This window comes from Podarcis tiliguerta (genome assembly GCF_965153285.1).
Source record: "Podarcis tiliguerta genome assembly, chromosome: 16".
Taxonomy (NCBI): Eukaryota; Metazoa; Chordata; class Lepidosauria; order Squamata; family Lacertidae; genus Podarcis; species Podarcis tiliguerta.
Genome location: NC_139549.1, coordinates 39,048,210 through 39,075,803, shown reverse-complemented (window position 1 = coordinate 39,075,803; position 27,594 = coordinate 39,048,210). Strand labels below are relative to the sequence as shown.

General features: G+C 45.9%; 1 protein-coding gene and 1 long non-coding RNA gene across 4 annotated transcripts in view; one reads left to right on the top strand and one right to left on the bottom strand.

Moving 5' to 3' along the window:
* Positions 1-27,594, top strand: part of LOC310666937 — a 288,749-nt gene that overhangs the window by 255,441 nt on the left and 5,714 nt on the right. The gene's annotated exons all lie outside the window — the stretch shown is intronic.
* On the bottom strand, positions 511-17,963 carry CDK2AP1 (cyclin dependent kinase 2 associated protein 1). Of its 3 annotated transcripts, XR_014506054.1 has the most exons (5): positions 6,530-7,244; positions 5,139-5,245; positions 3,475-3,601; positions 1,551-1,849; positions 511-1,504 (listed from the first exon to the last, which is right to left on the bottom strand). XR_014506054.1 is itself a non-coding variant. In XM_083418439.1 (4 exons), the coding sequence occupies exons 1-4, from the start codon at positions 17,681-17,683 to the stop codon at positions 1,782-1,784; spliced, it is 396 nt and encodes a 131-aa protein (XP_083274565.1). In that variant the 5' UTR covers positions 17,684-17,963; the 3' UTR covers positions 511-1,781. The 3 variants fall into 3 exon arrangements, 2 of the variants coding, with proteins under 2 accessions (XP_083274565.1, XP_083274564.1); XM_083418439.1 differs by lacking the exon at positions 6,530-7,244 and adding an exon at positions 17,590-17,963 and having other exon boundaries at positions 511-1,849; XM_083418438.1 differs by having other exon boundaries at positions 511-1,849.

Below are 27,594 nucleotides of genomic sequence, written 5' to 3'. Positions count from 1 at the left end.
TGGATTTGGAGGGAAACGGGAATCCATGAGTAGTACCGGCTGATCACCAACTATGTCGTAGTACCGGCTGATCACCAACTATGTCATAGACCAGAGCTTTTCAATCTTTGCATGTGGGTGACAAACTTTTTAGACATGCATATTTTGCAACAGGGTAATTCAGTTTTACTAGCAAACTGACAGCCAAACTAAACCCTTATAAGAGCATTCGTGCAACACACCTGCACTTTGCAGCTAACACACGTGTTGTGACAGTTTGGAAAGCTCTTTTATAGACCAATGAAGTTCACTGAGCTCCATGGGTATGTGTGATGTCACTGGATATTTCATGTTCAGAATGGTGTAAGGGGTAATTTCCCCATCGTGCTTGCTTACCTTATTTTTATCCTTTATGCTTCCACATCACTAAGTTCCTATGCTGGATTTCCTGAGGGATCTCTCAGATCTTCCAATAATTCTACGCTTTAATGCTTTTGAGTAATTGGGCCTCTGCTGCTTAACAGTACCAAATTGTTAATGAAAATAAGCTTTATTACGTTAAGTAATAAATACATACAAAGATGCAAATAACAGTTTTAGTCACTTATTTGGAATTTTTTTTTTTTTTGGCAAAGTTACAATTTAAATCTGGGGGAATAGAGTTGCTTTTGGGGCCTGTGACAGGTTAGAATAGTCTTTTTGTAGAACTCATGCACTTTTAATGGAAACACTAACAATCATGCAAAATGGTGGGGCGGGGGGGATAATTTTTGAACAAAATTTATGGTGCGTGCACCAAATTAGAAATTAGGCTGTCAGCTGGTGAAACAAAAAACAATATCTGTACTCAAAATTAAAGGAGTCTGGTAAGAAATGGTTTAGTGGTGAAGCCAAATGAATGCTTGAGGATTAAGGCAGCTGTTTTCAAATTTTGCTTTCAAGGAGCCCTTTACTCCTCTGCTGTTCTGCAAAGGCTGATTGTTTGCCATAGGAAGTCTGCTGCACTGCAGAGGACTCTGGGGTGCGTACACCCAATCCTTGGGGTGTGATGTCTGCTTAGCTTTGCCAATGCCCCACATAACCATACCTTGCAGCCTAGAACATAACCAGCGCTCCTTTTACATTACACAGGAATACTGGCAGCAGCAGAGAAGCTCCCTTTTCAGGGGAGCGTGTCCAACATTACTGATATTGTTACTGAGAAGTCCCTAGAAAGTTAAGGAGTCACAGACTTTTCCTAGAATGCAGTTTGAAAACCACTGGATATGGGGAACACTGTTAGTTGAAGGAGCAACCTGAGGCAGAACAGAGAAGAGGAATGCAGTTGTTTTTAAATAAAAAATTTCAGCTAATTCAGGGAATGCTTCAAATGAAATACTGCAAACTCCACTTTAAATGAGAGGAAGGATAATCTTCTTGACTATGGCCAGGATCCAGAAGAAAAAAAGACAGCACATGTTTTATCCACCCAAGGGGACCTGTGGACTTTCTCAAACCAATGCCCCCCATGCTGGATGGTGAGCTGCTTTTGAAACCAAGAGGCATTTCAGAAGCTGTTTGCAGTATGGCACAGGGTGGATGTATTTGTTGGGGGGATTCAAACTTTCCACTGGGCACACAAGCCCTTGGTTGCCTCCCAAGTGCTACTGTGGATTGCGGCCCACATTCTTGGAAATGGGGGGGGGGGGGGAGTGGTAGAGTCAAATTAAGGGATCTCTCTGAATGCCTTCTGTAGTCTCCAAAGGAACTGGTGTCCCTTTTTCATAAGAGGTGGAAAAATCTTGCAGCCATGGGAAGAGATGCTAGGATCTTGCATTGCGCTCAGTCTCTGCCAAACACTCTCGAACTAGTCCTCTGGCGTGAATGATGCCTGCAAAAAAAGTAACAGAACGTCTGCTTGTGTTTACATTTACAAAAGCAATACAGTGGTACCTCAGTTTAAGAACAGTCCTGTTAAAGAATAGTCTGGTTTACAAACTCCGCAAAACTGGAAAAAGTGTCCCGCTTTGCGAACTTTACCTCGGTCTAAGAACGGAATCCAAACGGTGGAAGGGCACTGGCGGCAGGAGGCCACATTAGGGAAAGTGCGCCTTGGTTTAAGAACTGTATACAGTTTGGGAGGCACTGACTTTTTGCCAGTTTCATATGAAGGTATAGCTGCTTTTTCATTTCACTGGGACATTTGCAGGAGAACTTCCTTGGTGGAGCATGCCTTTTGAGTTATGTATGTATTTTCTGAAGCAGTTCAGTGACCATTGCAGCATTTTTTGTAAGGAAGAAAGTTTTATCTTTAAATACTTTTGGGGAGGGGCAAAGCATTTTTCTAGGTGGCCAGGGAAACAGGTGCATAGCAACCCATTAATCCCAGTGTATCCAAGATGGTGCCATCCAAATGTTGCTGAACTGCAACTCTCATTAGCTCTGATCATTGGCTATGCTGACTGGAGCTGGGAGGAGTTGCCAGGTATCAGAACAAACAGTCTTCAGTCATGGTAAAGGGACCCCTGACCATTAGGTCAAGTCATGGGTGGCTCTGGGGTTGCGGCACTCATCTTGTTTTATTGGCTGAGGAAGCCGGCGAACAGCTTCTGGGTCATGTGGCCAGCATGACTAAGCCGCTTCTGGCAAACCAGAGCAGCACACGGAAAAGCTGTTTACCTTCCCGCCAGAGCGGTACCTATTTATCTACTAGCACTTCATGCTTTTGAACTGCTAGGTGGGCAAGAGCAGGGACTGAGCAACAGGAGCTCACCCCGTTGTGGGGATTCGAATCGCCGACCTTCTGATTGGCAAGTCCTAGGCTCTGTGGTTTAACCCACAGCGCCTATACGTTAAAGGTCATATATTACTTCATATGCTCTTGGTATGAATTGCACAGGTTAGAAGTGGGTGGCCTTTTCTTCGGGTGGGACTAGGTGGTGTTTTCGTTTCTACGCTGGCTTAAAGTGGGAGCTCCTGGGCCACTAGAAGCCCAACCTGGACCACTCTTATTAATAAACCTTTATCAGATATTGGGTTTTTTTGACCTTTTCCTCATCATCTTGTGGACTAGGTCCTTAAGTCAAGTGATGTAGTGTAAATAAAGGTAAAGGTACCCCTGCCCGTACGGGCCAGTCTTGACAGACTCTAGGGTTGTGCGCCCATCTCACTCAAGAGGCCGGGGGCCAGCGCTGTCCGGAGACACTTCCGTGTCACCTGGCCAGCGTGACATCGCTGCTCTGGCAAGCCAGAGCCGCACACGGAACGCTGTTTACCTTCCCGCTATAAAGCGGTCCCTATTTATCTACTTGCACCCGGGAGTGCTTTCGAACTGCTAGGTTGGCAGGCGCTGGGACCGAACAGCGGGAGCGCACCCTGCCGTGGGGATTCGAACCGCTGACCTTTCGATCGGCAAGCCCTAGGCGCTGAGGCTTTTACCCACAGCGCCACCTGCGTCCCACCCTTACTGTAAATAATATGGCCTAAAAATATTTTTCACAATATTAGCTTCATTACCTCGTTTTAGCCTTTCCATGGCACTTTTACTTCCAGCATATGTAGGCCTGATTTCTTTTCCTAATTCTTCTATGATGGCCAAAAGTTCTGCATACTTGCTCTGTGGTACTTGACTGCTACTCGTTCCCTGGCATCAGGAAGAAATGGGATCTGAATTAGAGCAGAGCCAGTCACAAGAACCAACCAATAAAGCTCAAATTAATCAATTCATTAATTGCAGGGTGACAGTGCAATCCCACACATGCTCTGATTAGTGGGGATTACTCTTGGGAAAGCATGCATAGAATTGCAGTCTAAAAGTGGCTGTTTAGTGCAGGCTATATCGGGACAGGAGGGTTTTCCCCTCATTATTTTATTTATTTACTGTACTTTAAAAAACATATATTGCTTGAGTGTAAGAAATCCTATTAAGCAGCTTACAAAATTATCAAACATTAACATTATTAATAAAAACAGTTAAAAATGGGTCCTTTAAAATATTTAAAAGATCATTAAAATCAATAGTAGCTAAAAAGAAGAAAGAAATCAACATTTCACATAGAATATTAGAGTGGGAAGGCACCCCAAATGTCATCTAGTCCAACCCCCTGCAATGCAGGAATCCTGCCCACAGCCATCTGCATAGGCTTGCCTAACCAAAAAGGTTTCAATCAGATGTCTGTCTGGTATTGACAGGCTGGGAGTTACAATGTGTAACCCCCCCCCCCCCAAGATAACTATTTCTTACAGGTGTTCCAGTTCCACACATCAAAGCAGTTGAGTGGGCATGTAAGGGGTAAGGTGACCCTGCGAGTAAACTGGTTCCCAGGATGTTGAGGGCTTAATATGCTAATAACAACACACTGAGCTTGTCTGGGTAGCAGATGGCAAATGGGCAACTAATGCGGATCCCTGAGCAGAGGGGTTCTATGCAGACAGGGTCTCATTCATGACAGCAGCCGTGCTGAAGCATTCTGCACTAGCCACAGCTTCCGGATCAAGCCCGAGGGAAGCCCCAAATAGTGAGCACTGCACCTTTAAAGCAACTTGAACGTGAAAGCTGCAATATTTTTTAATGCCATCCTTGAGGCGAGCAGGTTAAAAGCAGAGTCGACGCTTGTGAAAAACAGAAGCTTGTCAACAAATAAACATGAACCCTTAAATGCCACACCCACAGCAAAAACGCCATGTACTTGAATCACAAAATCACTCAGTACTGAATTTGGTCAGTATCACTTCTGTTTGGAAACTGTAATATTTATTTTAATCCATCCACTTAAATTTAATCCATTAAATGACATCACGACCAGTTTGTTGACTCACACAGGCATTTCCTTGATTTCTCAGCCCATCTCCAGATTTTAACTGCTGCACTGTTTTAATTGGGGACATTTATATTCTATCTTTTCTGTCACTCTGTTTTTATATTTTGCAAACTACTAATTTGGAACTGTATGAGGTGTACGTATGTAAATTAATAATATAGACAACTTCCCTTTTTTTCAACAAGTCTTTTCAAATGAGGTTCTTATCCCAGTCTGTTTCTGTCGGATTTGAAATTGTCCTTATATATGTTTTTTATTGTCAAACCCCTGGGGATGTTTCAAGGGAACTCATTCATTAATGAATGAATAAACAGCATAAGAGACACACTGCTGGCAGCCCAGAATATTGGAAGTTTTTACCTGCACTCCTTGTGTGTAACCTAGAGATGGGGGTCCGTAGTCATTTATAAGCTGTCTGTATTGCCCTGAGCCTGCCATGCTTGTGGAAGGAGAGTGGACGTTCCCAGCTTTGGAAAAAGAAAACATACAAAGTGAGAATGATTACCAAATGTTGGGTAAGATACAAAGCTAGCAGGTTAAACATTCTGGTTTTGAAAGGTCAGTACCTATCTTCCTCATTCCGCTAATAGTTGCCAGCTATGCTAATGCAGTGGTAAAAATAAACACCACATTGTCCTGATCAGTAGAAGCACAAGACACCATGGCAATCATAACACACTGACATTTGCTTTCCATGAAAGCTTTTCCCAAGCACTCAGAGTTCTTCACATAGATTATCTTGGACATCCTAACAGGAACCCTGTAAAGTAGGTCACCGTTATTCTCCTTATAGTGCAGATGGAGAGACCGTCCAACAAGTGAACAGCTCACCTAAAGTCTATATGTGGTATAAAAATAACCGTTTATTTATTTAACTGATGTGGCAAGGTTAATAGGCCTTTGTCAGAAATGGTGGTCTCTTGTAGGAGAAGAAGGGGAAAGGGAAGTGGATGGGAATAAATAAAATCTTATTTGTAGCCTTGGCATCTGTGTCCCAGACTGGGTGCTGCTTCGCTATCCCCGGATCTATTGCTGCAAAACTCCTCACCTGGCCAGGCTAGCCCTTCCTCTAGACTGTCAATGAGTGCTGCCAAAATGGAGACCACCAGCCATTTGTTGGAGAGGTGTGCCCACACAGGCAGCCTGGGGTTCAGCTACACACATGAAGACCAAAACAGAACACCGGTCTGTCTAACTCAGTCTTAGCCATGCTGATGGTCAGCAGATCTCCCCACCGAGAGACGCTGGGGATTGAACCCCAGACCTTCTGCATACACAGCAGATACAGTGATACCTCGGGTTAAGAACTTAATTCGTTCCAGAGGTCCGTTCTTAACCTGAGGTACCACTTAAGCTTGTGGGGCCTCCCGCTGCCGCACAATTCTTAACCCGATGTACTATTTCTGGGTTAGCAAAGTCTGTAACCTGAAGCGTCTGTAACCCGAGGTACCACTGCACTCTTCACCAATAAGGAGCTAGGGCCTCTTCCCATTGTAAAACAGAGCGCAACATGCAATGTTCAGGAAACATGTGGGGTGGGGGAGGCAACACGGTAAGAACGGAGGCACTGAGGATCTCCAACCGGACCGGCATGTCATCTCCTCCCCTGCACCTTCCCCTGGGGCCGTCTTCCCCCGAAGCGCACCTAAGCTTGCCCTAGAGGCTGATGATGAGTTTAAGCCAGCATCCCTGTCCCCCCAAAGCTCCCCCCCCCCAATGCCAAGCCACTGGGTAACCTTGGGTGCCTTTACCTGATCCTTTGCCGTCTGCCTCGAAGACGTAGTAAGACATAGTGGCCAACACAGAGCGCGCCGCCTTATCAGCACCGCAGCAGCAGGCCCCGAGAACAAAAGGAGGGTTTTGGACTTGGCTGCGGTGCCAGCCCTCCTTGCACAGTGCAGATGGCCGCATTAGTCGCTGTGCCAGCTCAGCTCAGATGGAGGGTGCGGGTGGGAGGGTGGAAGGAAGGAAGGAAGGGAAGAAAAACATAGCCATGCTTGCTTTGAAAGCCCCGGATCTTGAAAGGGTTCCTGCACCCCAAAAAGGACATCAAATCCAGGCCAAACTTTTAAAGGGCAACCCTGCTCCGAGACGTGGCCAGCTTTGGAAAGCAGCAAAGTATGGTAGGAGGTCCCGAGGCAGATTCAGGATGGTTTCTGGCAGTGAATTGCCAACTGCAGTCAAAGGCATAGCATGGGCTTGGCTTTGCTCTAGCGAAGGGTCCCTCGCTCAGTGGTGGTCTGCCCGCACCCAGCCCCCACCTGCTTGCCTTCCTCCTTACAGCTAGTCTTTTTTTTGGGGGGGGGGTGGCACTGGCATTCCCTGTCGGCTGCTGTCTCATCAGCCTCAGCGCTGCCCTTGCAGAACTCAGCAGGGAAAAGGAGGCGCCTGTGGACAAAGGTAGCATGAATTGCCTGTGCCTGCCATTGGCTCAGGTGCTGCCTACCATTTAAGCTCGCCACCTTCTGCCCCACCAGTCCCAACGAGCAGAAGGCCCCAGGGTCCATCCCTCCCTGGCATCTCCAGCAAAGGCTGGGAGAGAACCCAGCCTGAAGTTCTGGCAAGCTGCTGCCACGCAGCAGAGACCACACTGAACGAGAGGAACCAATGGTCTGACTTAAGGCAGTTTCCTATGTTCCTTTCGTAGAATGGCCATAGCTCAGGGGCACTGTTGTTCTTGACATCCGTCTGTCTTGAGACAATGCACTGCGCCTCCAGGAATCAAAGCAAACAGCTGTATTAGCAGCACCAAAGCAACCTCCTTGGGGAACAAGCCTGGGCAGAATGTGGAGGTCCTAGGCTGCCCAGACAACAAGACACTCACACTCGGGTCTCACTGATGTGGTCCAAAGGAAAGCAAAGCAAGACATTTGGCACCAGGTTGGCTGGAGGAGATGCTGGAAGGAGGCGTACAAGGCACCTTCCAGGTGGACGAACCCTCATTTTTCTCTACAGCATGTGCAGAAACCACCTTATTGACCACTGGACCTGGGTGTAGCCAGGATTCATATTAGGGGGGGCAGGATCAATGTTAGGGGGGACAGAACCAAGCTATCTGCGACACAACTGGTCACTTAGTTAAGTATTATTATTTTTTAATTTGCTTTAGGGGGAGGCAGTTGCCCCCCCTTTTGCTACGCCCATGGTTGGACCCACTATTGGTCTTGTCCACTCAATCCGCCAGAGTCTGTCTTTGCATGCAGCGAAATCCCTAACTCACCGAGGGTTTGTGACCCATCAGCTACCCTTGCCTGGTTTAGCCAACCAGTCAAAGCCATTCCCGGGCTGTGGCAGCTGTTGCATATTGACAGCTTCCAGGAGCTACAGGTGAGAGCTGAGTGCAGAGTGGGGACCATTGGTGGACAAACTACCCCAGAAGGAGAATGACGCGTCCCCCACCAGAGGTACTACCAGAGGGAAGCCTAACACCCCATACACTGGGGCATTACTCTCTTATTATTGCTGCTGTTTCCATTTATAGACCGCTTTACTATCTGAAAGATCCACAGCAAGTGATTTGCGTAACAAAATACATAAACAATATCCATAACCATAAAATACAAAAAATCATATACCACTGTATCATAAAAATATATCGTAGCAGTTTGCAACAATATAAAAACATAAAGTCAGACAATAAAATCAAAAAAAGTTAAAAGCAAAGAGAAATGAAAAACAAACACCAGTAGACCATTGTGATGGGGTGTACCTCTCATCTGCCTGCTTAAGCCTGGAGGAATAGCTAAGTTTTCAGCAAGCGTTTAAAAGTTGGCAACTTACAACTACCTAAATCAGGGGTCTGCAACCTTTAAGACAAAAAGAGCCACTTGGACCCGTTTCCGAAGAAAAGAAAAACTGGGAGCCTCAAAACTCGTCATTATAAAAATAACTCTTTTGTCACTTTTTTATTATTTCTTTGTTTGATCCCTCAGAATTATTCCTCCTCATAGAAATAAACGTTAAATTAACAAGTTACCTTTTTGTGTGTGTGTGTGTGTGTGTGTTCTTCACTCCCCTTCAAAAAAGTGACCAGCGTACATGCCCCCTTTCAATGCAGTGACCAGCGTACATGCCCCTTACAATGTAAGCGGGCGGGCGGGCGGGAAGATGACGTCGGGACGGTGCGTGACTAACGCACGCACCGCCCCCATGCGATGTCACAGCCAGTACAGCGCCCGCCACAGTGGGGAGTGTTGGGGCGCACAATGCGCCTCCTCAGCTCGCTAGTATCCGCCCCGGAGCCGCGGCAAAGGTGTAAAAGAGCCACATGCGGCTCCGGGGCCGCGGGTTGCAGACCCCTGACCTAAATTGTAGTTGGGAATTTCAGCTGGTGTAGCTGCCTATTAAACGTGCAGGAGCCCCACCCCCACTTGCCCCCAGCTGCTTGGTACAAGACCCAGAAGCCAGCCGGCACTCTGTCCCAAGCAATCCAGAATGAAGCATGTCCAAATCTACTGCTGGGAGGAACAAGACAAACCCCTCTTGAGCAAGGGTGCCAAGTGGAGAGGGAGGGCAGGAGCCCACCCGCCTGACCAGACGCACCAGTCAGTCCATTCCAGTGGGGAATCCGTGTCCACGGTAATATGCCTTAGGCAAAGGTAAGGTATATAAAACTAATAAATAAATAATTTGGGCAGGCAGCATAGTTAGTGGCTTCCAGCTAGGATTTCCACTCTCTTTTTTGATAGGGTTCCTGTGCTATCAACAGCCACAAGACTGGCAAATTATTATTGTTAATTACCTGTCCTTCACCATAAGTTCCCAGGGAATGTAATACATTGGTAGTAGTATCATTAATAGTAATAGTATCTTTTGTATATCACCCTTCATCTGAAGATTACAGGTTTATCAACACAAAATACATCATAAAACAGAAACAAACCATAACTCCTCTCTCCCACAAACACATTTTTAAGAACCATAGAATGTTAATCAGCCTGGTCACAGAGAAATGTTTTCACCTGGCGGCTAAATATATGTAATGAAGGCACCAGATGAGCCTCCTCAGGGAGATTTCCACAAATGAGGAGCCACAGCAGGAAAGGCCCTTCTTTGTGTTGCCACCCTCCAGACCTCTTGTAGGGAGGGCACACAAAGAAGGGCCTCAGAGGATGGTTGCAGGGTCCAGGTCGGTTCATATGGGGAGAGGCAGGCCTGGTCCTGAGCTTCTTAGGGATGTATAGATCAAAACCAGCACTTTGAATTGGACCAGGAAACTAAATGGCAGCCAGTGCATTTGGGCCAGGATTGGCATTAGATGCTGAGACCGTCCTGCCTGGTGAGCAACCTGGCCACTGAATTCTGCACCAGCTGGTTTCTGAACCATCTGCAGAAGCAGCCCTACTTAAAAGGCATTGCAGTTATCTAACCTAGAAGTTACCACAGTATAGACAACAGAAGTTAGGCTGTCCCTGTCCAGATAAGGGTACAGCTGGGCCATCAGTCAAAGCTGACAGAAGACGCTCTGTGCCATCAAGGCTGCCTCAGCCTCAAGCGACAGCAAAGGATCCAGGAGGACCTCCAAGTTGTGCACCTGACTCCTTCAGAACCCCATCAAGAGCAGACAACCTGTCCGCCATCTGGTCTAGGGAACCACCAACTAGCAGCGTCTCAGTCTTATCTGGATTGAGCTTCAGTTTGAGGCTCTCATCCAGGCCATGACCAAGGCAAGGAATTTGCTAGATGCTTTATTTATACAAATGCGCATGACTCAATGTGACTTAAGAAAATAATATGAAAGATATATTCCACAGGTGTTGCTTACTATCAAACAACTGCAGTGTAGGAATGGAAAAGGGTCTGCCTACTGCATTTCTCCCTCTAAGGCTCAGGAGTCCTGCCAGAACGAAAAGTGGCTATTCTTGCAGGGGAACCAGGAAGAGAAGGAAAAGAACTGGTATTGAAGTTGCCAGCTTTTATTTCTTTTTACTGTTAAGTGTTGAAGCTCCTGTGCCTTCAACAGCAGCCCGATACAGACAAATTCCGCCTTTCCGTTGTTTTGCTCCCTACCAAGAAAAGCCCCGCTTAATTTCCATATGCTGGGCTGTTTATAAAGCCACAGGAGCAGGATTTTTTAAAATGTTGGCACCTCCAAACAGTGTTAATGAGGAACTTTGCCAGAGTGATGGGCAACCAATGGGGGGGGGGCAGGGGGCCGAGCATACTTCAAGGTCCAATGGGGACACTCCTAAGAGAGGTTATACACATCAGTATAGTAAATTTTCCCTTCTGCAGAGCTTGAGAGCTGCCTTCTCTCTCCTTCCTAATTGATGGGGAAATCAAAGTTAAGTGGGTAATTAACAGCAGCAAAAAAAGCCCTTTAAAAGCCTCCCCCCACACACACATCATAGCCACCTGGAATGCATAAGGACACTTACTGACAGATGCAGGAAGACACTGGGGTAGAGGAGAGAAAAGACATTACTGAGCCTACAGTGGCCTTCAAAACTTTCCAGCCCCACAGCGGTGGGTGGGTCACAGCTGATGATTATTGGCTTTGGATTTCCCACACATTTGGCTAGAAGAAGGGGTTGGGGTTAAGTCCACCCCCCCCCCAAAACCAGAAATCCTGTGTCTTTAATATTAGCACAACAGGCAGAAATTTGACCAGGAAAGCATTCTTCCTTTAGCCTTTTTCAGGCTAAGAGAGTAAGGGAAGCCACAGCAATCATTCTTAATTCCTGCTACATTTAAAAAGCGAAATCTGCCTTCACATCTGCAAGCGAACTTAGAGTTTACAGGTCTGAATCTGGGGGGTGTGTGTGTGTGTGTGTGTGTGTGTTAAGGGGGGGGGTAATATTTCATTTGGATGGCTGAGAGAGGCCCCCTCCAGCCCTGACCGCTCAAGCCAAGCTGCCTAATCAGAGACAGGGAGCATTAGCAGTCATATCACTGAGAATCCGAGATATTCAATTGCCAGGGCTCCTTTGTCTAACTCCCTTGGCCTTACGCCAGGGTGCTGGCATTAGCGCTTAGCGAGAGGAAGGGCTGGTGTACAAAGCAGACAGAGAAACCATTTTGGAAACTGATGAGTGCTCTTTACTTCCCTTCCCCCCTCCCCAATTCCACCTAAAGAGTTTCTCTATAGAATGGATGAGGCACAAAGCAGCAGCACAGGTGAAATGGGGACGGGCTGAGCATCCCTGGAAATGGTTGTGGAAGGGCCTTCAATAACAATGCAATTATTATATTATCAGGTTTCGTTAAAGAGCGTAAGAGATTTGGGGAGCGACTGGTTCCAGTTGCCTCGGTCAACTCTTGCAGGATGTCCCTTGCTCCAAGCACATCTAAAACATCACAATTATTCTTCTGTCCAAAACACAGGACAAAAGCAAATGTTTTGCTGGGAGCGGGGGGATAGATGGGCAACCAAACCAGCATCCCTACACAAGAAACTGGAATTAAAAACGGGCTTCCAAGAGACTCTGTTGCCACCACAGTCTTCTCTCCAAATACCTTGTTTCCACTCAGATTTAGGTGTTTTTTAAAAAAGACATAAAATGTTGCTTCTGCTCACTGTAAGGGGTCCTATTTAGAAGCTCCAAAGCCAAAATGAGGCATCTGAAGAAAAACATCTGCAAATCCAAGGCTCCAAGCATACGAACACACATGGCTCTGACAAGGGGTCTTGAAGGGCACAACCCGTCAGGACATTCTCCTGCACAAAACCCATTGGAAATTACCAGGACGACGCATAAAGGGAGGGTGTTCCACAGGGAGGGCGCGACTACCGAGAAGGCCGTCTGCCTGGTCCCTTTGGACACCACTGGTTCAAATCAGTGCAGACTGAAAATGTTCAGTCCACCATCTTGATTCAAAATGGTGTCCAGCTGAATCCAAACATGGGTGAAAACCTGCAGCTTGATCTTAGGAGCCAACATGCAACATTTGGTTGTGGTATCTTAAGGGGTGTTCAAATGCATAGTAAACAAACAACTAGACACACAGAGTGAGAGAAAGAGAGAGAACTACAAATTAATTTTCAAATGTGCTCAAACAACTCTTTAATCAGCAGCATTTGCTTTAAGAAACCAAAGTCTAAGTTTCTGCTAAGTTTCTGCTACAACAATAGATAGTCCCAATTATTAATTTCAACAGGACAGCTTAAACCTTGAAGCAGAGGGGTCTGCAAACTTTCTACCTCCAGGGCCCACTTAAGAGAGCTGAAAACAGCAGTCACAAGATGCTGGCACATGGAAGGCAGGGCTAATCAAGCCGTGCCCTGGCGACTACCGATAGAATTTTCTACAGATACCCAATCCATCTTTGGAAATTGGTAAATTCTTTGCCACTGCTTTTTCTTCAAAAACATTTGCTTTGGAGCTACTGTGACAACCCAACCTCAGTTTTGAGCAGATTTTTCTGAGCCAGAGGCAGTAAATGGAGCAGCTTTTCTTTTATATTTTCCCCTTCCCACCCACCCCACGCCTCTCAAAGTATTTTTTACCCATGTCCTATAATTTCTTCTCCCATTTTCCTTTCACACTCAACTTGTAAGTTATTCCCTCCTCTTCAAAAAACTGTCAGTCTTTCCACCTTCCTCACCTTTTCCATTCATTCATTTCTTCTATTAGACTTTCCCCCTCTTGTTCCCTTTTCAATTCCTTATTTATTTGACTCCATCCTATTCTTGCGATTGCAATTTGTTCTAAACTGTTTTTGATGTTGTATCTTAAATTGCTGAGACCCACCCTGGGACCTTCAGGCCAAGGATGGGTAAATAACAGCCAAGGTGGCATTATTATTATTATTATTATTATTATTATTATTATTATTATTATATACTAGTGTTTTCTCTCACTTCCTAATTTCCTTCAACACCTCCTCTGGCCCTTTTCCCTCAGTCTCCCCCTAAGCCTCTCTGTCTCTTGATCACCTTTCCTCAGCATGGAAGGAGATGCTGGTGCTGGCACTGCTCCAGCCAAAAAGCTGTGGGCCGCAGCCACAAGGTGGGCAAGTGGGCAGGTTGTGGCATTTAGGCCTGTTGGCAAGTCCTGACCCACTGCCTCACAGCGGGTATGGGGACTGTTTGGCCCTCCAGTTGCTGGTGAACTACAAGTTCCATCAGCCCAGCAAGCATGGCCACCAATGGCCAGGGATGGTGGGAGGTGTAGCAACACCGGGAGGGACCAAGGCTCTCCACACGTGCCTTCAAGGACATGCTTCAAAAAGCGATTCCGCTTGCATTGGAAAGAGAGGTGGAATAGTGGACTCAGACTTAAGGGGAATGTGACTCAGATGCCAACTCAGCCATAAAGCTCACTGCGTGTCACAGGCCCACCACTCTCTCCAATCCTAATTTGCCTCAGAGTTGTAGGAACACCAAAACGCCAGACCAATTTAGCCTTGGAGAGAAGCGACAGAGGAAATCCCAAATGGCAATTTGAGGCAGATATTCATTCTCAGGGTCCCCTTTCAGTCACAAAAATCTGCATCTGACAGAGGATCTGGTTATATTAGTAACTCTGCTGAACTTGCCTGGTTTTGCCCACGCAGCGGAACTGACTTCTGGGTCCACATGCAGAGGGCTGAGCTGTGCGTGGCGGAGAGTACAGCCAGGCCAGGGGACAGAGAACAGGCTTTCTGCACCGAAAGCCCCAGGTCCAATCCTCAGCCTCTCCAATGACAAGACTCTCAGGTAGCAGCCAAGAAATGGAGGCAAATGGAAATTGTCCATCAAGAGGTCCCCCGGAGCAACTTTGCATACACTTCCCCCACCCCTTTGCTTATGGTTGGAGCAATTTCTCTTTCAAGTCTGGATGACCACAGAAATAATTACACTTGCCTCAGAGGACCTCAGTGGGCGCGGCTGCCTGGCAATTCCCAGCAAAGGCAGGCTTGCCTCTCTCTCGGCCTGAAGAGCTTCCAGCTGCAGTGATGGCCAGACCCCCCCTGGGACCAGCAGCACAGAAGGGGGGAGGGAACCGACAGGAGGGTGAAGCCAAGGAGGGGCAGAGCCAGCTAGGTTTCTGTCCACCTTCTTCCCCGGTGAGGAAGCTGACTGGCAGTGGACCCTGCCAACTATACCATTCTATGATTCTAAGAAGACGGGGGGGGGGGGGGGGCAAAACTGCAGGGAGAGACAAGGCTGGTGGGGCAGGGACCCATTTGCCCTCATGAAGCAGCTTCCACAGCTCAGCTGCCCCCCGCCTTGCCTCAAAGGACTTCAGGGGACTCTGTTGCCTAGTAGGCAATCAAGGAAATCCCACATGAATAAGCCATAGAGACACCACACTATTTCTGTTCCCAATAGCAGCCGCAAACGCAATTTTTAGTGTGAGGATCTTTGGAAAAGCTGCTGTGAGAGTCTTTCAGGACTCAAGTATGCTAAACCAGGAGTTGGGAAATTTTAGGCCTGCTGTATTTACAGTGGTGCCCCGCAAGACGAATGCCTCGCAAGATGGAAAACCCGCTAGATGAAAGGGTTTTCCGTTTTGGACGAATTTGCTATGGGCTTGCTTCGCAAGACGAAAATGTCTTGCGATTCCTGGGGGTTTTTTTTTGCTCCCCACCCCCTTTTTCTAAGGCACTAAGCTGCTAATAGCCTTTTAGCAGCTAATCCGCTAATCCCTTAAGCCTTTAATGGCTGCTAAACCGCTAATAGCGCTAATCCGCTAATGGGCTTGCTTCGCAAGACAAAAAAACCGCTAGACGAAGAGACTCACGGAACGGATTCTTTTCGTCTTGCGAGGCACCACTGTACTTTGTCTTTTGCTGGAAACTCAAGATCAATCAACCAGAGCCATGTGTAAAAGACATACTGTATTGTTTAAAAACAAAGATCAGGGTTCTGTGTGTTTTATTCTGTGTGTTCTGTGTGTTTTATTCAAGTGGTATATAAGCAGGGCCTTTTTTCAGCCGGAACTTCCAGCACCTCTCAGGTGGTCGCCATTGCCATTCTAAGAGAATGAGGTGAGTTCCAGCACCTTTTTTTCCAGAAAAATAGCACTGGATATAAGTATTGTAAAACACAGAGAATTTTCTGCAGTTTGCAAGAGGCAAAGTTAAACTGAAGGAAACTTTTTTTGTGTGTGTGTGTGTGTGGAAGGGGAAGATGTGGAAGAAAAAGGCAAAATAAAGTAAGACAGTAGAAACAAAAGTGAAAGTGAAACACAGGGTTTTCTCCAATGAAGTTCTACTCAAAAGCGGACCCAGTGAAATTAATGGACCTTTGTAATGTTTATTCATTTCAATGGGACTACTAGGAGTATGACTAACACTGAAAACAACCCAGGCGCTCTCTTCACACAAATGACAGGTTTAACTGATAAGAAGATTAGGGTCAAAACACCCAGCTTTTCTAACAGTAAATTCTTGTTTAAGGGGCAGTTTACACATCCATTGGTCACAACAGGCAGCTGGATGTGAGAACATGCACTGAAGTAGATATTGGTGACAACGAAGTTTCACCTGGGGCAATGCCCATCAGTCAGAGATGCACACATCTCTTGAATGGCACACTCAACTAGCAGTGAGCCTGCCTTGCAGAATGCCACCACTCTCAAGGCGTCTCAGAGCACCAGTTCCCAAACTTTTCTGCTAAAGGGACCACTTGAAAACTGCTGACAGTTTTGGTGAACTACTTAATGCTTTTCTGGCCTGTCCTAGCAATTCAAATTGTAACACAACGAAATGCAATATTATAATAATAATAATAATAATAATAATAATAATAATAATAATATGCTCTTAAATCACAAATCCATGGACACACTGAATGAAGCTTGCTGGGGGAACCCTGGGTTACAGCAAACGCTTTGCGTGCAGGTCCCAGGTCCCGTCTGCCGCACCTTCAGTTCAGAGGCTCTCAGGTACCAGCCGATGGGGAGAAAATTATTCCCTACGCAACAGCCTGCAGTCACTGCCGCTCAGAAGACATAGCAATAAGGCCGCTTCCAAAGGTTCTCATCTTCAGGAAGGTGCATGAGATTAGAGGCAGTGTGGTGTAGTGGTGAGAGCGTCGACTAGGACCTGGGAGAGGCCCCGGTGCGAATCCCCTCCACCCCACTCAGCAGCTCACTGGATGCGACCCCTGGGGGGCAACCACAGGCTGACCTACCTCCCAGGGTTGTTGTGGAAGTTAAACGCGGAGAGTTGGCGGAGAACCCCGAGCTCCTTGGAGGAAAAGGTGGGACATATATATATATAAGCAATAAATAAATAAAAACCGTATCATTTGCGGGGCGCGTGCACGTGGTGGGCTCCCCGACCCCCGCGCCTCTCCCTCCTGCCGGGCTCCTCGCGCACTTGCGCCCCGCCACCAGCAGCGGCCCTCGCCCAGGCGTGCAGCGCGCCTCGCTTCCTGCCTTGATCCGAATCAATCAGCCGCTCTAGGGAGGCGATCATGGAGGGGAAGGGGGGGGAGGAGGCGTCAGGACCGATCCTTGATCCCTTCCCCCCCCCCCCGGGCCCCCCTCGCCCAGGCGCCAATGCCGCCGCCGCTGCCGGCTTCCCGGGGCGCAGCCTGGCCGGGCTGCCCGGGGGGGAGAGGGGGCTTGGCCGCCCAGCCAAACTTTGCACCCGCTCGGGTGTCGTCCCCCCCGCCGCCGCCGGCGCCCCCCAAAAAGTGCATAATGGCGGAGATGAATCAGCTCGGCGGATCTGACCTGAGCGGGGAAGCGGGAGCGAGGCGAGAGCCCGTCTCCGGGCGGCGGGGCTCGCCCAGGTAGCCAGGGCGCAGCGCGGCGCTTGCTTCGCCTCCGGGGCCAGCGGGGCTCCCCACCCCTTGCAAAAGGCGAGCCGGTGCCCGATCGCGATCCTGCCTGCGCTTAAGCAGCCGCGCCGAGAAGCCCCGGCGGAGTTGGCGCCTTACCTTGGCTGATGGGAGCCGCCGCCGCCGCCGCCGCCGCCGCGATGTGCGCGGTCAAGTTTGGCTTGTAAGACATGCCGAGCAGCAGCAGCGACATCGGCGGGAGGCGGCGGCGAAATGTCCTGAAATTCCACGGCGCGGCTCCCTCGGGCTGCTCCGTCTGCCTGTCCGCCGCTCCGTCTGTCTTGCCCGAGACTTTGGGGCTTGTTTACTGCCAGAGACGAGCGCACGCCGCAAATATGGCCGCGTCACATATGGAGAGAGAGAGAGAGAGAGAGAGACATCTATATGTACACCGATCGCTCTTGGGCAGCGCAGGATCGCATCCATGCATCGCGAGGAGGAGGAGGAGGAGGAGAAGAGGAGGAGGGGGAAAGAGGGGAGAGGAGGAGGAGGAGGAGGGGAAAAGTTGAACCTCAGCCCAGGGAGTTCTGGAATCCCGGGCACAAAACGTGCAAGATTTCCCTCCCTCCTTTATTATTGGAAGGAATTAATTCCATCTCCTGCCTAGAGAGGTGCAAGCTTTATTATCATCATCAGTTTTTTTACCCCCTTAAAATAAGTTTTCAGAGTTTTGAAAACAAAAAATTTGGAAAGAAGTTTGTAGATGCAGCCATTCTTGGAGGGATGTTTCAAAAAATTAGGGAGCATAGGAAGAGAAATTAAAGGGTGAGCGGTTGAAAAACGTTTACATACTGCTTGGTTGCTTAATCTCCCCACCAATACAAAAAAAAGCTCAATATTTGCAACAATTTAAATTAAATAAATGCAACCATGGTTTAGGATACAGGAAAAGCTTTAAAGATATTAAATAATAAACACAGTAGGCTGTAAATAAAAATGTCATGCTACTTGTGTGGGTGGTACCAAATCCTTTGCTTTTTATATTTTATTCTCTTTCAGAACCTATCTGTTTTGTTCTAATAGTTTTATTTTCTCATAGTTTTATTTTATCACCTGTTTGGTCATCTATTTGCAAATTTATCAATCAATACCTGAAATTAATATGGAAATTAATTTATATAATTAACACAAAACATCACTGAGTCTTAAATATTTAACATCTTGTTTGTAGCAAGGTCCTTGAGAGGGTGGGGCAGCTAGCTTCTACAGTGGTACCTCTGGTTACATACTTAATTCGTTCTGGAGGTCCGTTCTTAACCTGAAACTGTTCTTAACTGAAGCACCACTTTAGCTAATGGGGCCTCCCACTGCTGCTGCCCAATTTCTGTTCTCATCCTGAAGCAAAGTTCTTAACCCAAGGTACTATTTCTGGGTTAGCGGAGTCTGTAACCTGAAGCGTATGTAATCTGAAGCATATGTAACCCAAGGTACCACTGTATTCGGCTTGGCAGAAGCTGGTTGTCCTTGACTCGTTTCAGCCTAGCTTCCAACATGGGTTTGTTGATGAAAGAGTTTTGGTAACCTTGATAGATGACTTGCAGTGGGAAGACAGGGAGAGTCTTCTACTTGCTCTCTCAGTAGGGTTTCATACCACTGAGCATGTATCTTCCGCAAGAGCTGTACGGGTTGAGAGTTTGAGGGACGGTGTTCAGGTGGTTCTGCCCCAACCTAGAGGTGACTTCTACTCAACTCCTTGGCAGTTGTCCCAGGAGGGGTCCATCTTGCTCTCCCCAGCTGTTTCTCCTTTTCATTGGAATCAGGTGAGGCTACTTAATCTCTGAAGGCAGTAATGGGCCACACAATGAGAAACAAATGGGAGGTAAATCCTGGCAAGATGCTGTGGGCTGATGGCTCCCAAGCCCAGGAATTCAGTGGGTCACCTGTTCTGGAGAGGGCCTGAGGGCACTGCAACAACAGAGGAACAGGTAGCCCCAGAAGGCTGTCCATGAGGGAATGTGACCTCAGCGGAGAAGGTTTTCCACCTTGGCTTATGGTTTAAACCAGCAATTTGAATGGGGCCCAAAATTGGACTGGAAACCAGTGCAGATGACAGAGCCCCAGAATAATGTGATCACGATTTTTCTAATATGCATGTTAATGCAGGCTTAATTAATTGAGCAATCAACCAACATTTTGGATGACAGCCCAAATGATAATGATATTTAGCATTTTTATAGCTTTTTCAAGTAGGCTTGACAGCAGATCACAGAAATCTCTTGCCATTTAATCAAATAAATATTAATTAAATTTACATATATTTTCATATGACTCATTATCTGCCATAGTTGTATGCCATTCAGTAACAAAGTTCTTTGGGCACCTTAAAATAAAGAATTTATTTTTAAAAAATTAAATACAATTCCACTCACCCCATAAAATCAAAAGCTACATGCATGCAGCAGAAGACAGCAACTACTCAAACCCCGCCCCCCCCCCAAAATAAAACAGGCCCAGACTGTATAAGTTATTTAAAGATCTTCACCTGGCACAGAAAAGACAACAAGAATAGTGGCAGGGAAGCCGTTTTGTAGCTGGGGTGCCACTACCAAAAAGACCTTTTCCCTTGGTGATTAGCTCCCTTGCTTTCTTTGAGCAGGGCCTACAAAGATCTTAAAAGTTAGGGGGGCTAGCTTTATATGATAGTTTTGAAGAGGGAAAAACTTTTTTGTTTTGTTTTGTTTTTTAAAAGAGCTTTATATTTGTCTGGCAACAGGCAACATCTTAGAAGCGGCAGTTCCTTCCAGTGCAAGCGTGAAGAGAAAACTCTTCAGACGTCGCCTGCCCTCAGCTGTTCAATTATATTGAAAATAATTAACTTTTAAGTGTGTTAGAAGGCACCCCAATTTATCACACACACACCTCTTTTCTCAAACCTACTCTTTCTATTTCAGCTATCTTATTCAAGGGCAGATTTATTACTCATTATTATTGCATTTTATTTACATACCACGTTGGAACCCCAAAGGCCCCTGAAATAGTGAACAGCATTTTATAACAACATGTACAACAGAGTACAAAAAAACCATAAACTAATCCGGAAGTGGAACAAAAAAAGCACAACATTGGTCAAGCAAGCAAGAGGGTCAAAGGGTCTCTTGCTCACCCTTCTTTCCACAGGCTAGAAACCTGAAGGGACAATATGAAATGGTCAACGAGATAAATGACCCCAACTAAAAGTATTAAGGGTGTTCTCAACATTCTTTCTACTTGAGAGATTCAAGGCGGACAAGTAATCCATGTAATTAACTGCCAAAAATATTTTTAAAAGCAAAATTGGGAATACTTGAGATATTAAGAGTTTCCACAAAAGTGTATGATGTCCTATGCCCATGGCTTCTTAGAATAAAAAGAATGCAGCCTTTTCTTACAATAAAATAAAGAAGTCAAGAAAATACAACAGCAGCATCTGAAAGTTGTAAAGCAACAATTAAAAAGACAGAATCAAACCAAATTCAGTTAACGTTTGAAATGACCTGAGGAAATAAAAAGGGGGTTATCTGGCACCAATACCACCGCCCCACAAAAACAGGTGTCAGATGAGTTTTTACGGCAGGAGCACACCAGAGATTAGGGGCAGAAAACCTGTCGGCTTCCAGATGCTCTTGGACTCCAGCTCCCATCATCCCTGACTCTTGCTTATGCTGGCTGGGGTTGATGGGAGCTGGAGTCTAGACACCTGAAGACTCACAGGTTCCAGTCCCTGCCATACACCTGCCCTCAGCTTGGTGTTTTGACAATGAACAGAGGGTACAGGCAGGTGTGTTTTTAATAATGATTTTAATTGCTCAGTTGGGCTTACTTCTGAGTGGACAAGCATACAATTGCACTCCAGTTGCCCACATAAAATTGCAGTTCTGAACACATGAACACTGGAAACAGTGGGCTAACTTTTGAGTAAGTGAACACATGAACACTGGAAACAGTGGGCTAACTTTTGAGTAAGTGTTTTATACTGAAAATCTTAACATGTGCATTTTGTCTGCTAGATGCTGATGGAGTTCTAAGGGAGGTTTTGTTTTTGGGATGCTATTTATAGTTAAAAGGGAAGTCATCTTTAACATTTCCCTGTCGTAGGAACCAACTCCTAGAGGCTAAGGTCCCTTTGCTATCCAAAAAAATATATGAGGGGGCAAGGTCCCCCCAGAGTTGATGGGCATTGCTGTTTAAATGGTGTGTGTGCGGTGCACCTTGGGATTGTGCAATAACACCCCTAAACCAAATCTACTTAAGATAATAGTGTGTCCTCATTTAAGTATAGAGACAGCCTCATCAATTTAATTTAGCCCTCCTTGATTAAATGGCTCCCCACCAGCCAACATTTAATTGGTTAATTTACCAAACAGTACCAAACCCTAGGGACGCGGGTGGCGCTGTGGGTAAAACCTCAGCGCCTAGGACTTGCCGATCGTCAGGTCGGTGGTTCGAATCCCCACGGCGGGGTGTGCTCCCGTTGTTCGGTCCCAGCGCCTGCCAACCTAGCAGTTCGAAAGCACCCCCAGGTGCAAGTAGATAAATAGGGACTGCTTACTAGCGGGAAGGTAAACGGCATTTCCGTGTGCTGCGCTGGTGCTGGCTCGCCAGATGCAGCTTCGTCATGCTGGCCACGTGACCCGGAAGTGTCTCCTGACAGCGCTGGCCCCCGGCCTCTTTGAGTGAGATGGGCGCACAACCCTAGAGTCGGACACGACTGGCCCGTACGGGCAGGGGTACCTTTACCTTTACCTTACCAAACCCTAGTGATAGCAGCAATAAACTCCCCAACACTGCAACCCCCTTGCCCAGGTGCTTATTGTCAAGAAAACTGGCAGTGACTTGCATTCCCTTCCCTTCCTTCAGCTTGCTGCAATGACTTGTAGAACTAACAGCTGCCTCTTCTAATCCAACTCCCATCTGAAGGCAGCCCTGTATATAGGGAAGGTTTTTAAAAAAACGTTTAATGTTTTATTATGTTTTATATATGATGGAAGCTGCTCAGAGTGGCTGGGGCAACCCAATCAAAGGACACAATATAAATAGCATCATCATCATCAGTGCTTTTTTCTAGGGGGACGCAGGGGGAGGCATACCCCTAAACATTTTGTGAATCTAAGTTTGGCCTCATTGAGGGGCAGAATTTCAATACAGTGGTACCTCGGGTTACAGACACTTCAGGTTACAGACTCCGCTAACCCAGAAATAGTACCTCGGGTTAAGAACTTTGCTTCAGGATGAGAACAGAAATCGTGTTCCAGCGGCGCTGCGGCAGCGGGAGGCCCCATTAGCTAAAGTGGTGCTTCAGGTCAGGAACAGTTTCAGGTTAAGAACAGACCTCCAGAACGAATTAAGTTCTTAACCGGAGGTACCAGTGGAGGTCCCGGTGGAGTACAGGGTCAGATTTAAGGTGCTGCTTTTGACCTTTAAAGCCCTTCACGGCCTAGGACCCTCGTACCTAGGGGACCGCCTCTCCTGGTCTGCCCCATGGAGAGCCTCAAGGTCCATAAATAACAACACCCTAGTGGTCCCAGGCCCTAAGGAAGTTAGATTGGCTTCAACCAGAGCCAGGGCCTTCTCAGTGGTGGCTCCGGCCTGGTGGAACGCTCTGCCTCATGAGACCAGGGCCCTGCAGGATCTGATTTCTTTCCGCAGGGCCTGTAAGACAGAGTTGTTCCGCCTGGCCTTTGGCTTGGAGCCAATTTGATTCCCTCCCTCCCTCTCTTTCTTTTTTCTTTTCCTTCTCCTCCTGCGATGAGGCTACATTTTAATATTTTAATGTTCCATTATTTTAATGTTGTATTTTACTTTTGTTTTTAAGTTGTAATCATTCATCTTGTTTTTATTATTGCTTGTAAGCCGCTCTGAGCCCGGCCTTGGCTGGGAAGGGCGGGGTATAAATAAAAAAATATTATTATTACTATTATTATTATTATTATTATTATTATTATTACCACTGTATGAGTAAGAAATTGAGAGTACAGTGGTACCTCGCAAGACGAATGCCTTGCAAGACGAAAAACTCGCAAGACGAAAGAGTTTTTTGTTTTTTGAGTTGCTTTGCAAGTCGAATTTCCCTATGGGCTTGCTTTGCAAGACGAAAACCGTCTTGCGCCTTTTTCTTAAAACCGTCAATGCATTCCTATGGGAAACCGTCAATGCATTTCCGATCGGAAACCGTGCTTTGTAAGACGAAAAATTCACAAGACAAAAAAACTCGCAGAACGAATTAATTTCATCTTGCGAGGCACCACTGTACCCCTAAACATTTTTTAGAAAAAAAGCACATGATGATGATGATGATGATGATGATATGTCCCTATTTTCATTGGAGAGATATTGGAGGGTATGTGAGAGAGGGAATTTGATGCATTATTGCAGCTAAAAAAGTTATCTAAATAGGAAGGCGACTTTCACCCCTCCCCCAATAATTTTTATTGTTTTTCCATTTAAATACAAGAACAACCTCTAACTACAGTAACTTGCCCAATGGTACATTCTTATTAAGTTTCATATGCAGTTAATAGTACACAAGCAATACATTTATTTATGTATTCAAGTAGCCTCTCCACAGAGATTCTTGTGTTGATGATGGTGGAATTAAAATATTTCCCGTCTCATTTATAAAGGAAAAGAAAGGAAGTCGGCATCCCACCAAAAGTTTCCATCCATGAAGTGCCTTTAATTACCCTTCTGTGGTGAGTAAGGCGTTCTGGTAGAGCCACATTCCAAATACTATTTAAGTAGACTTCAATGGGGATTTCTAGGGACTGTTTCCAATATCAGGCTATTGTTCAAATCAAATACCTTTATTGGCATCACAGTATAAAACATTTCAAGTCACTGGGATAATTAAAAGGACAAGGGTGAAGTTGTTGAGGGTCATAAGATCACACTGTGATTGTGTGCACTTAGATATTCTGCTTCGCCCTGTCTGTTCCCCAAAAGGATGAATCGTTAGGAAACCTTTCGGGTAAGGCTGTGGCTAAAAAGGAGGCTACTAAAGCAGTGATATCTTTGTCCCCGGATCTGCCAGGAGAAACCTCATTTGACTTCTTCTTGGAGTTATAGGCCGGAAGTCCAACATTTTGCTCAGCATCAGTTGGCGAGGTCTGCTGTGTAGAGAGCAGAGAATGTGGTCCATTGAATCAGGTACGTCTTGGTTGCAGGCACACAAACAGGCTTGATATGGAGTATGTGAGAATCTGCCTTTGGTCACTGCAGAAGGGAAAGCATTTAATCTCATGAGCATAAAGGTTCCTTAATGGGAGGGGAGTAGTAGATCCTTTAGATATTTGGTTCCATAGGGTGTTGTGATACCTAAGGCCTCCGGAGAACTGAATATTGGAGAATGAGGTAACAAGCTCTGTCTTTCGTGGTCGTAGAGCAGCTGCTTGATTATTTGGAATATGTAACTTTTGTCACATGCTTCAAGGCTCTTGAGAGCAATGCCCAAACTACGAATTTTATCTTGAATTGCTCTATACCAACCAAATGAAATGCAATCTTCAAGCACAGAGGTTAAGAAGGAGTTAGATGTTGTTCTGAAGTGGACTTTCAGCCAGGCCTTGGTTGTAGTCAGCCATGCTTTGGTTTCCATCAGATGTTGACCGATTTCAAAACATAAGGCTAAGTAACTCAGGTATTAGGGGCACCAAGGATCTTAAAAAGAAAAGTCGCTTGAATTTGCTCAACTTCTCTATTAAATGCTTGTATCCAAATTGGAATGCTGAGAAAGGACCTTGGCATTAAAAATATTTATTGCAGCAGGGACCATCCGGTTGCCTCTGAGGAAGAAAAAATGAAGAATGTGGTACATTTTGCCTGGATGATCATTTGGCATCTGTGTGTTGTCCAGTTTAAATTTGACTGGTAGAATATCCCTAGGTATTTGAAATATTTTACCTGGTCAATGGGGTGATTATCTAGTCTCCATTTGACAATTTGACGACTTTGAGAAAAAATCATAATTTAAATTTTTCGTAATTCCCAGGGAGTTGATCCGGCAGAAGGAAGAAAACAAGTTCAGAAATCTTCTAAGGCCGACCTGGGTATGAGAAAGAATTGTGGTATCGCCCACGTATAAAAGCAGTTTTATTTTATGTTGGCATAATGTCAGTGGATGTCCATTTACATCCTTAGAGTGATGAGCCAGGTCATTTAAGAAGAGGTTGAATGCATGGGGTGCCAAGATGCATCCTTGCTTTACTCCTTTGGTTATATTTATTCTTTTTATCAGCTCGCCTTTAGAGTTACATTTAATTTGACAGAATGTAGCAGTATGTAATTTTTTAATTAAAAACAGCAGGCATTGGTCAATTCCCATTTTACATAAATTGTGCCAAAGTAGATCACAGTGGTCAGAAGCTCCTTTTAAGTCTAGGCTATGTAAAGTTCCTTCCTCCCATTTTCCATGAATTTTTCTGTGAGGTGTGAAAGGACTATGCAGGGATCAGTGGTTGATTTGCCATGGCAAAAGCCTATTTGTTCAGGCCCAAGAATATTGTTAGATTTCCTTTCCAAGAATCGGGTATACATTTTGCCAAGGTTTGATAGGAGACTTATTGGACAGTAATTCTCAGGCAGATTCGGGTCACCTTTTTTAAAAAATAGAAGTGATGATGGAGTTTAGCCAAACATCTGGTAGTATCCCGAATTTGTCAATTAAAGTAAATAAGCTGGCTAATAGAGGGGCCCACCAATCCGGAATGTGCTTAAAAAGTTCACCAGGGATCCCGTCTGGTCCTGGGGATTTATTTGGTCTTAACTTCTTGATTATTGAGAGTATTTCATCTGGTTCCACTAGGGTCCAGTCTGGAAGATGTACATAACTGGGCCCATTTTGCATAGCTGATAGATTCGTTGGCGCTGTAAATATTGCAGAATAGTGGTTAAACCAGCTAGAGGCAGGAATGATGGTGATTGTTTGGTTGCTACCATCTTGAAGGGCACCAGAAACTATCCTCAATAATTCCTTGCTGTCCTTTACTTGAATTGCCCTGAGCAGATGATGCCAACGGCCTTCGTAGAAAGATTTCTTTTTCTTATGGAAGAGCTCTGAAAGGTGTTTTTTTTCCATATTAGGTATTCTTTTAAATGGCTCGGGTTCTTCCTGGATTGGAATACAGTGGCACCTCTAGATGCGAATGGGATCCGTTTCGGAGCCCCGTTCGCATCTAGAAGCAAACGTAACCCATGTCCGTGTGTCTGCGCGTGCGCGGATCACATTTGGCACTTCTACGCATGCGCATGACGTCATTTTGAGCGTCTGCGCATGCGCAAGTGGTGAAACCCGGAAGTAACGTGCTCCGTTACTTCCGGGTTGCCGCGGAGCACAACTCGAACGCGCTCATCCCAAAGCATATTCAACCCGAGGTATGACTGTAGTTGAAATGCTCGTCTCAGAAGAGATTTCTCATGATGGCATTCTTTGTCAAACCATGAGACAGCTTTACGTGTTTGTCAGGCTATTGTTAATCAGGCTGCTAACAGAATAAATAGTAAGTCTCTGCATTTAAGGTTATTGTTTGAATTTGGGTCTAATGATAATAAGGTGAGAGCTGAGTTGGGTGAGACATTGCTGTGTAATGTTAATAAAATATGAAATAATGTGAGACACCTTTTTCTCAAAGGAGTACACTGACGTGCAACTCCACCAGGCATGAAAACATGGGTCTCTCTCTCTGCAGCCTTTCTAGCATAGGGGAGAGAGAGACGCTGGTGTTTATTTTGGCTATAGGAGGGGCAGTTTGTAAAACACTTAATTTTTTTAGGTGGCTCTTCTGTAATACTTTGAATTAAACTAGATTAGGATTGTATTCAGCTAAGTCCAACTCAGAGTATACCTATTTACATTAATGGACCTCATCCACTAATTTCAATGGGTCTTCTCTGAGTAGGACTTAGCTGGTTACAACCCTAACATTTATAAGAAGTGTGGAGTCCCCCTGTTCATTGTTCCAGTCAGCATATATGCCCTATTTCAAGATACTCCGTTCCATCTATCCTCCCAAGAGTCAACATCCCATGACCACTAACAATGCTCACTCTTCATTTGGCTACGTAGGTCATTTCCTTGTCCACTTTAGGGCTTGCTTGTTGGTTGGTTGGTTTTAAACGTTGATGTTGTTCTGC